The 11539-nt window shown below is 33.0% G+C and overlaps 1 protein-coding gene across 1 annotated transcript; it reads right to left on the minus strand.

The window, feature by feature from the left end:
• Positions 1 to 9987: 9987 nt before the first annotated feature.
• On the minus strand, positions 9988 to 10998 carry LOC127119213 (putative germin-like protein 2-1). The gene is made up of 2 exons (XM_051049402.1): positions 10839 to 10998; positions 9988 to 10656 (listed from the first exon to the last, which is right to left on the minus strand). The coding sequence occupies exons 1-2, from the start codon at positions 10945 to 10947 to the stop codon at positions 10112 to 10114; spliced, it is 654 nt and encodes a 217-aa protein (XP_050905359.1). The 5' UTR covers positions 10948 to 10998; the 3' UTR covers positions 9988 to 10111.
• Between the last annotated feature and the right edge of the window lie 541 nt (positions 10999 to 11539).

Raw genomic sequence — 11539 nt, forward strand, 5'->3', positions numbered from 1 at the left:
ACCACCTCCTTCTCCTTCTAATTCTGAAACTTAATGACACTCTTCCTTCCACTATCATATCCTTTCCCAATGTTACAACCCCTTCGAATTCCATTGGCCCTATTGACACACCCATATCTACTAACTCATTATGATACTGAATTTATTGATCCTACAACCCTTAGACAATCCACTAGAATCAATATTTCCCCTGCTTACCTCAAAGATTTTGTATGAAATGCATTTCATTCTAACATTCATTATGATATTTCTAAGTATGTCTCTTATCATAACATATCTCCTGCACATCATGCTTTTATTTCTTCTATTACTACTGCTTGTGATCATGTCTCCTTTAAGAAAGCCAACACACATGCTCATTGTGTTCAAGTAATGGACAATGAAATCCAAGCTCTTATGGCCAACAAAACATGGATTTACACACCCTTACCTCTAAGTAAAAATGCTATAGGGTGTAAAAATGGATCTATAATACCAGGTCCCATGTTGATGGGTCCATTGAACGATATAAATCTAGGTTAGTTGCTCAAGGATTCACACAAGTTGTAGGTATCGATTTCATTCACACATTTTCTCTTGTTGCCAAGTTGACCACTTTAAGATTTCTCCTTGCCTTAACTTCTACTTCAAATTTGCATCTTTTTCAACTTAATGTTCATAACGTGTTTCTACATGGAGATTTGGATGAGGAAGTGTACATGACTTTACTTAAAGGAATTACACCTTCTTATCCTCACCAAGTGTGCAAACTTTTAAAATCCCTGTACGGTTTAAAACAGTCGAGTCGACAATGGTTTGACAAACTTTCCAATGTTCTCATTTCTAATAATTTCAAACAATACCCTATTGATCAGTCTTTGTTTATACATCAACAGTAAGGTAGTTTCTCTGCTATTCTTATTTACGTCGATGATCTCGTTATTACTGGTAACAACTTGAATATCATCAATCATGTCAAGGGAATTTTGCAGCAAAATTTTCACATGAAGGATCTTGGACCTCTCAAATACTTTCTTAGTTTGGAAGTGTTTAGAACCATCTTATGAATCAACCTCTGCCAGCCCAAATATGCCCTTGATATCCTCTCTAGAACTGGCCTCTTAGGCTGTAAACCCACTACAACTCCAATGACTCATGACACTAGGCTCACCAATAATGCAGACACATATTTGGAGGATCCTACACCTTACCACCGACTTGTTGGTCAATTAATCTATCTTCTCAATGATTACTTGTCGTATTCTGTTCAGCAGCTCAACCAACACATGAGTCATCCTACTACATTACGTCATCAAGCTGCTACTCATGTCCTTGTTATATCAAGAAATCTCCAGCTCAGGGATTGTTTTTCCCTTCGATGTCATCATTACAACTTAAAGCCTTTTCATACTCAGATTGAACAACATTCCCTGACACACTTAGGTCTATTACCGACTACTGTATCTACTTGGGTGATTCATTGATATCATGGAAATCCAAGAAACAACCAACTATTTCCCACAGTTCCACCTATGCTATCATTATTTTCTTTACTTAGAGGGTAAATATTTTCAACCTACTTATGTATAATCTTTGGAAGATCCATCACCTTCTCATGTTTTTGAACTTGTTGTATCTTCTCATAAATATCTTTTGAATTATTCTTCCAAAAGTTTCAATACATCATACACCTTTATTATCATCTTATATTTTTGTAGTGTTATATTTGTAAAGTCCCTAACAATGACGAGAGCTTTGCAACCCCCATGAGAGGTAAAAACTATATGTCGCCCTCTAGGAGGTATCACCTCGCCCGAAGTACCTTCTACTCGCCCAATTATCAGAAATATGGAAAAAGACGTTCCTTGGTCAGAGAGAAGTTAGAGTTAGTAGTTGATCCACGCCCTCCCTAGAAAATATGGATTCAACGGTCTATCTTTGATTGAGTGGGCAGCGATCCTTACCAATGAAACCTGCAAAGGTAAAAAGGTACATATGTGTGTTCCTCTTGCAAGGGCAATGGAACTCATATGCCTCAGTAGGTATATTACACCATATGGTGGTTAGGATTTTCCCATGGCGGCGAGAAGCCCCATGCAATGGTGTTTTATGGTGGTTTTAAGTGTCCTACTCATGGGAGGCGAGAGGCTCTACAGATGAATGATGTGCCTAGGTCCAACAAAATTAATTCCCCAACAATAAAAAATCTACTACTTCTAGTTTGCTCTATAGTGACATTTCATTTCTTCTGGAAATCCCATCATCTCTTTGGCAACTGTCATCGTTTTATGTGTGTGTTCGTGTGTGTATTTGAATATAGTTGGCCAATAAAAACTTGATTGAAGAACTTTATTTGATGTGCATTCTCCATTGTAGTGTCCTCCCTATAGAGAATTGTGAGAATGCCCGATTATACTTTATGCCTCCTTGTTGCTCACACGTCTTCTTAAAATGTCATCGGCTCCTATTTTAAAAAGATATGCATTATCTCACACATATTTCTTTGCATATTTTAGGAACTTCTTCTTTTGCTTGTAATTTAAGTCCTCTAGGATAATTTCGACAACCTTGTAATTAGACATATTGGCAAACCATGAGCTTTCTTGTACCATCAGTAATTTCTCACATGGGATTTCTTGCATCACTTCTTTCTCTTAATTGGTTATCTCTTTGTTTACTAACCAAGATATATGATCAGCTGCCAAGTTTTCTAGTCCCTTTTTGTCTTTTATTTCCACATCAAATTCTCGATGTAAGAGCATCCATCAAATTAAGCGTAGTTTGGAATCAAATTTATTCATTAAATATATGATAACTGCATGGTCAATATAGATAACTATTTCTTAACCAATCAAATATGATCTAAATTTTTCCAGTGCATACACTATTTCTAGCAATTCTTTTTTGGGTGTGGCATAATTGACTTGCACGTCATTTAAAATTTTTCTTGCATAATATATTGCGTGGAAAACTTTAGATTTGCTTTGGCCAAGAACTGCACCTATTTCATATTCACTAGCATCACACATTAATTCAAAATCAAGTTTCCAGTCAGGTGCAATGATTATTGGAGCTTTTATTAACCTTTATTTTAAATGGTTCAAAGCAATATGATATGATTCACCAAACAAGAAAGAATATCCTTATTAAACAAGTTTCTCAATGGCTTTGCGATTTTTGAGAAATCCTTGATAAATCTTTTTATAAAATCCCGCGTGTTTGAGAAAAACTCTTATTTCTTTAACATTTATTGGAGGTGATATTTTCTCAATCACTTATGCTATGTTTGGATTAATGGAATATAACGGAGCAGAGCGGAATGGAACATGACGGAGCGGAACAGAATGAAGTAGAATGGAATATAGATCTCACTCAATTGTTTAATTATTTTAATAAAAATGTCCCATTCCATCACATACACCCAAAATTGGATTGAACAAAAAATAGAGATTTGGATGGAATGGATTCCATCATGTTCCATTCCATTCCATCCATTATTTGAAAAATCCAAACAATGGAATCTCATTAGTTATCACTCCACTCCATTCTATTTCATCTCATACCATCAATCCAAACATACCCTTATATTTTTGCTTTATCGACTTTAATCATCATGATTTACTACTATTTGGTTATAACCAAAGTATCCATCTAAAAAATAGTAAAAGGCATGACCAACTAATCATTCCAACATTTGGTCCATTAAAATTAATGGAAAATGATATTTTTGAGTGGCTCGGTTAAGCCTTTATGTAGTCCATACACATTCTCCAACCGATGATAGTCTGTGTCAGGATTAACTCATTTTTCTCATTTTGAATCACATCATACCTCCTTTCCTGGGTACCACATGTATAAGACTTACCCACGTATTATTTGAATGAGGTATATCATTCATGTTTCAAGCAACTTAATTACTTCTTTCCTAACAACTTCTTTCATATTGGGGTTCAGACGTCTTTAAGGCCGAGCTATAGGTTTGAAATTTTCTTCCATCATTATTTTATGCATACAATATATTGGACTAATTCCTTTTAAATCAGATAATTCCCAACTTGCCTCTTCTTTGTATCTTTTAAGAATCTCAACTAATTTTGTTTCTTGTTAAGGGGAAAAAGTGTTGCTAAATACTACTAGTTTTTGACCATTTTCTTCTAAGAAAGCAAAATTTAAATGTGATGCCAATGTTTTCAATTCCAGTTTGTCTGATCTGGATGTTTCTCTTAGTTTTGCAATTTGGGATTCCTTGGGAGGAATTTACTTTAGAGTATAAATCTCTTTCAAGCTATTTATAACCTATTGTTCCTCTTTTTCACCAAGCATTCCGTAAGTGTATGTTAGTGCTTGTTCTAGAAAAGAAGAGTTATGGATTTGTTTTTCAACCTTTTCTATAGACTCCTCTATGGCATCTATTTGGAAAAAAAATTCCCTTATCCTTAGAATGTTTCATTGGTTTAAAAATATTAAAACTTACCTTTTCATCATGCATTTTGACCTTGATTTGTTCATTATCGAAATCAACCATCATTCATGCTATTTTAATGAATGATATTCTTAGTATTATAGGCACTTAATCATCTTCTTCAATATCCATGACTATGAAATTAACTGGAAATAAGAACTTGTATACTTTTACCAATACATCTTGTGTAATACTTGAGGGTGTTTTACGAACTTGTCTGCCAACTGCAGGGTCATCCTTGTATTTTTTAGTTTGAGGTCACCATATTTTTGACAACCAATAAAGGAATAAGATTGATGATATCTCCTAAGTCAATAATTTATTCATACTAACAGTTCCTATCATGATAGGTAATGTTACTCTTCCTGGGTCAGCTTTTTTGGGGGCAATGTTAATTGAATGATTGCATTATAACTAGATTCCAATTGAATTGTGTCTTCATCAATTTAATTTTGCTTTTGGGTAGTTATTTCTTTAATGAACTTTGTATATGACGACATCTGCTCTAAAGCTTCTAAGAATCGGATATTTATTTACAACTGTTTAAAGATATCAAGAAACCTTGAATATTGTCTTTCCTTATCTTTTTTTGTTGGGTTACAAGGGTAAGGTAAATTCTTAATTGGTAAAATTTTCATCTCCCCCCCCCCCCTTTTTCCTTCTTCTCTGTTTCTTTATTTCTTCTTTTTTGTTTGTTTTTCTTTTCCTTTTCTTCTTCTTTTTCATTTGTGCCAATACCTCTATCTCTTCTGGTAATGACAACTTTGCATTGTTCTTTTTTAAGATTTGAAATTTCACTCAGTAGATTTCTAATGTGAGTTGTGAGTTTCTTTAATAGAGGTCTTATTACTCTTTTGAAAAGATGTTGTTGCTGCCAAAAATTGATTAAGTGTATCTTCCAAAGTTGTTTTGTTTTGAGGGAGTGATTGACTGGATTTTTAAAAATGATCATTGATATAGGTACCTACTTTTGCTCTCAAATTTAAATCTTGAAAATCATTATTTTGATATTGCCATGACTGTTGTAAATTCTACATAATTGACTTCCATATGAGTGGGGATGGGGGGCAAAATCCAGTTGGATGATCTCCACTAGAGAGCCGACAAAATACAATCTTCCTTGGTGGTGGCATTCCATGAATTTCTTTCATCTATTGTGGAAGCTTTGACAGTTACCTTGTTAGTTCATCCACCGTTTGTGTTAACAATTTATTTTGTATGAAGATAGAATTATTATACTCAATTCATCATTCAGATATGAGCTTCTGTTATATTTTCCTTGATGACCACTATGTGCCATTCTTTCGATGATTGTGATTGCATCTTTTACACATTTGGACATGAGAGAACCCCAACAATAGCATTTAGCAACAACTTTGGTTGTTGTTGGAGTTAATTTTTAAATATGTGTATTTCCACTACTTCGTCAAAATCGTAGTTTGGATATCATCTCATCATGGACTTGTATATTTCCCACGCTTCACATAGATTTTCTGTTGCATCTCGGGAAAACACCATGATGGTTGTCTTTGCTTCCTTGAATTTGTTATGAGAAAATAACCTATTTAAGAACTTTTCCTCCAAGAAGTTATAATTTTTCATCGTCAATAGGGGTTGATCAAGATACCACTCTTTCACTTTGCCAATCAGAAACTATGGAAACAACCTTCGGGATACCATTTATTCCCCATTTTCTGGAGCTTCTAGGGCACCAGAAATTTCGTAGAACTTTGTGAGAGTGTATATGGGCCTTCATGATCTAAACCTGCAAAAAGGTTAGCATACATAATTTATAATAAGCTCGTTTCATTTCACTTTGTCGAACATTCCTTTGCGTTATAGCTAGGTGAGCTAGACGTCTGAGACTATTGTGGCATGGAGTGGAACCATTGTTGTTTCCATTATTGTTATTGTTGTTGTCGACTTCAACCATGGTTCTTTGTTTTGAGACAGAAGAATCTTCTAGATCTGGCATCTTGGATTTTTATTTCTTTTTCCCGTTCTTGTTGTTGTTTCAGTCTGTGGTTCTTTCAATTTCTAGATCGAATAATAATTGTTCTGCAGGAACCTTATCTCTGATAAACAAGTAGCAATAAAACTAACTCTAGATGTTAATAGATCAGTAACTATAAAATATTTATACAAATTTGAACATATCATATATAAACAATACTTAAAATAATAAAAATTATGCAATCTCTTTAAAAACTAGCACCAGTCCCCGACAACAACCCATTTTTTTTGTTTCCAGCACAAAAGTAAATTTTATAATTATCATATCCATAGATATTGGTAGTTTCAAGACTGTTCAACTATTTTTAAGATTCTAAGTAGAAAAGGTTTTTATAGTTGTTTTGAATCGTGAAAGTAAATGATAGAAAGTAAAGATTCCAGTGTTAACAGTAAGAAGGCACACTAGGGATAAATTTAGTCATTACATATTTATCATGCATAACCATAGATTAGTAATATGCTCCTCTAATCAGCTACTAATATTACCACTTGTTACTATCATTCATATCTCATGTCAGTCTTAACACCGTGAGATAAATGCATTACCTAATAGTTGATATCTCTGTATATTAACCAAAGCAGAGCATTAAGTTTCAACAATTATAAAGTAGTAAGACTCCAAACCAATCATGCTATAGTACGTATGGATATTCAAATTGCACCTATGTCTAGGCATTATTATCCAATAAATGATAATCTTGGATATACTAATGACATGCACCTTTTGAATTTCAAGTCATACCATAAAAACAAGTTTTAAGTAGCAAATCTAAAACATACATTAAGATTAACGAGTCATCATTATTAAACCTTGAGTAGAATTACATAAAACGTCATGCCTTGTTTAATACATGAAAATGATGAATACATATAACCCTCAACAAAGAGACTTTTAACTACACTTATTCATTGTAGTTGTACCGATAATCCCGTCAAGACGAGGTTGGAAGTTTATCTTCCTGTCACTTGAGTGCCGCTTCCGTCTTCAATCCTCCTCTCTTATTCTCTTGTTGTAAACCAAGGTGAACTTACTCCAATTTTTTACTACCTCAGTCCACCGAAAATCCCTTTGCAATGAATTGGAAACCCTTATTTATAGGTGCGAATTCAGGGCCCTCACTAAGCATACCACTCATCTGCACCTAACGATCATGCTTTTTTCTAGATTAAGCAATTCTAGCTGTTTGATAGATGGCCCTAGTCGCCTTGCTTCGCAAGGCGCATATTCCTTGTGCTTAACGCACAAACCCTTTCTTCACCATGAAGTACTTTAGCCTTGAGTTGATATCTATCTTCCTAAGCTCTCTAGGCCACCTATGATCATGGCCTAGCGAGCCTTGTTCTACAAGGAGTTGCTCTGGCTTGGTCTTTGCGTTCTTAATTATGGTTTTCCGATCCTTTTTACCTATTTTTAGTTAATACATGATATGAAAGTCGAAATAGGTGTTCTATCACTTTATAGAAAAATTGGGGTTTTTTTTTTATATTGATTGCTTGTAAAAGAAGTTAACAAATACCTACATATTTTATGTAAATTTGACACTTATCAAGAGCGATATTAAATTAATGATTTCCCTCATACTACATAATGCTCTAGGAATGATAAGTTTCTATATGGTGCAAGTTATATTGAAATTACATGTGTCTAGTTGTTTTGAAGGAAGTTTCATGTTGATGATCATTTTACACCCTTATAACAATTTCAGTATCTTATTCTTCATAATTTTTTTTTGGTTAAGATTTCTTTCAAGTTTTTTGCATAAGATAGAATTTGTTGAAGTTCCTTTGAGAATGGTATGGTTACTTGCAAGTTGTTGAAAAATGTTAAAATTTTTCTATGTTGTCATTCCTTCGGATCTTTCTTCCTTGGAGGTGGGTATGAATGAATTTTGAGTTACAATATTTTTTCCTTTATTTTTCTCTAATTTATTTCATAGTTTTCAGAGGGTTTTAATGTATTTTGCAGAAGGCCAGACAAGGAAAAAATTGCACGTGACCGCTAGTTATCATTGAGTTTTTAGGGTAATACTAGTGCCAAAGCAGCTTACCTTGTCAGCAGTTATTCATTTCCAGGAATATGCTATGTTGTTAGTGGAACTCTATAGAGGAAATCGTTGGGGGCTGAAGTAGGCCGCATAGTTTATAGCCGAACCAATATCATTTCTAGTGTATTCTTTCCTTTAGCTTATCTATTTTCATTTAGTATTTATTCTTCCGCGCTTAATATTCACTTCATCTCTTTTCTTAAATCCAATCAAGTAAAATCAACATTTTTCTTTAGAGTCTTAAAATATTTTAATCATAATTCTTCATCTTGTGTTTGAATTCACTTGACTAACATAAGATACCAAAACCTCATCTACTAGCTGAGACACACCGTTGAGTGCAGATCAACAAGTCAAGTAGTGAACAAATCAAACTTACACAAGATCATAAACTAATCATAATATTTTAAAGATAAAATATATCATTTTAGAGGAAAAAAAAGCACATGAAGGCAAAAAGAAGGGAAGTTCAATTTAGAACTCTAGAGTTAGAGCTTCTCCTAACATTTATTTATGCATAATATCTTTACTATGTATTTACCTCTTTTTACTTGAGTAATAAATAATTAAATTCTCATTTGTCAAGGATGAGTACCTCATTTTGGGAATGATGTTATACCTTTAAGTGCCATTTTTCTTTTGAATTATTATTATTATTATTATTATTATTATTATTGTTATTGTTATGTTATTTATCTATTATCTATTCATAATATTTTTTATTGATTGATCCCGAATACAATGATTTATGGATTATTTTGTGAAAAAAAAGTGGAATTAGTAAATACTTCAAATTAGATGCGATTTTATTTTAAAAAATAACCATGTTTTTAAAAAAAAATCCAGAATAATCATATTTTCAAAAAAATAAATAACCATATTTCAAACAAAAAAATTCGCACACTAGAGGAGTATGCAGAGAGTATGACGCATGCATTCATTTTTGTACATATATGTCATGCATGATGACGCATGCTTATAGTGACAGTCAAAAGACACTGATAAAAGTCTATTTATCATCGGACATGCATTCATTTTTGTATATAGACTTATGCATGATGGCGCATGCTTATAGTGACATTCAAATGACGTAGGTAAAAATCTATTTATCGTAGGTATAGTCCAAAATCCTTATACCTACGGTAAAGTACCGTAGGAATAAGTATTTTAAGCTATACCTTTCATAAATAGACTTTTACCTACACCATTTGAATTTTTTTTGGACAACATTGTGATAACTCCGTATATATTGAATGTTATCTGAAACAATACTCAAACTAATTTGTAACCAAACCGTCTTCCTCATCTTCATAATTTAACAACTAGGTATCAATGCGCTTTCTCATTGTTCCTGTTATCTAGAATTATGAGTTAGTTTTAGGCGTTAATTTTCTTTTATATATAGAAAAAGCAAAATAAAAATAAATAAATCATATAAGGTTTCATAATAATATTTGATTGAAATGATACAACACATGCATATATAAGAGCAAGGTACATATGAAGCCTTGCATTTTATTCAATTCTATACTTTTATTTAACTATGACTATACCAATTATCAATGTAATTGATTGGATAAAAGTTTAAACATACAACTCTTAGTATCATGTTTTAATTGTTGTCCATCCAAAACTGTTTCTGAAGATTGTCCACTATCTTATTGTCCACTTGAAAAGCTTTGGTGAGAACATCTGAAGAGATTTTTGGATTAGATCCAAATACCGCATTTGCAACAGTAATAACACCTGGATTCTGGCCGCTAAGTCCGGCAATGGCAAGCGCATTTCCATATCCCACATTCAACTGGAAGTGAATGAGACCAATTGGAAACACAAACACATCTCCTTTGTTGAGTACTTTTGTAATGAGACGGTTTTGTGGATTAGAAGTAACAAAACCAACATAGAGAGTACCTTCCAACACTATAAGAATCTCAGTACCTCTAGGGTGAATATGCGGAGGATTTAGACCCTTAGGTGCAAAGTCGACGCGAGCAAGAGAGATACCAAGAGTGTTCAGTCCTAATATCTCATTAACGGTCACTTGTGTCACTTTTGAACCGAGTGGATTTGATGTGTTTCCCTCTTTGACAGAGAAAAAGAAATCTTCAGGTGTAGCAAGTTTTGGATCCTCGCAGAATTTTCCATTCACAAATACTGCAAAACAAGTTTACGAGAGATCAATCACAAACAACTTTTATATATGTATATGTCAATGCTATTAGATCGGTGATCAATAAATCGGTGAACCGTGAAACGCTCGGTACATGATTCAATTGTATAAATTAATAAATAAGTATTAGAAAATCATTTTTTGTTGTTTTAAAAGATATACATACCATTGGTGTTATTGATAGCTACACAAAAGTCTTGTAGAGGGCTGGGATCAAAGGAAAATGCACAAGATGCTAAGGCCAAGGCTGTCACAAACAAGAAAGTAGTCTTCATTTTATTTTTTTGAGCAATTCTCTTTGTATATATGTTTATTATGAAAGTATGAGATATATTTCACAATGCAAACATAAGGTCTATTTATAAGGAGAAATTGAACGACTCTATAATGTTACTTGCACAAGTCTACAAAGACCTAGTAAATCTTAATTAAAGCAAGGCGTGTTTAATTTTTTAATTATTAGTTGAACATTAGATGAATCATTCTTCAACAAATACGTATACTGTTTCTTTTTCACAAGATCAAATTGACCCAAACACATATTTGATTTGTTAATATTTATGTTCCCACATTCTGACATGGTCTTTATACTTTTGTTAGTAAATTGAAAAAACTTCTACTAATTACTAATTACTTAAAGTAGTCTTGATAATTTGATATTATTTTATTCTAGTCGGTGAATTATACTTACCAACTACGTGAACTTTGTGAACTTTCTTTAGGATTCCGAATATGACTCTTTTCCATATCTAAAACATATGTTTTTTATTTTATTTTTATTATTACTATTATTATCATCTATATTGCTAAAACGTATCATAAGGGTAACCATATATTTGGAGAGTTGTGTGATATGTTTAAGGCTAT

This window comes from Lathyrus oleraceus, chromosome 1 (assembly GCF_024323335.1).
Source record: "Lathyrus oleraceus cultivar Zhongwan6 chromosome 1, CAAS_Psat_ZW6_1.0, whole genome shotgun sequence".
NCBI lineage: Eukaryota > Viridiplantae > Streptophyta > Magnoliopsida > Fabales > Fabaceae > Lathyrus > Lathyrus oleraceus.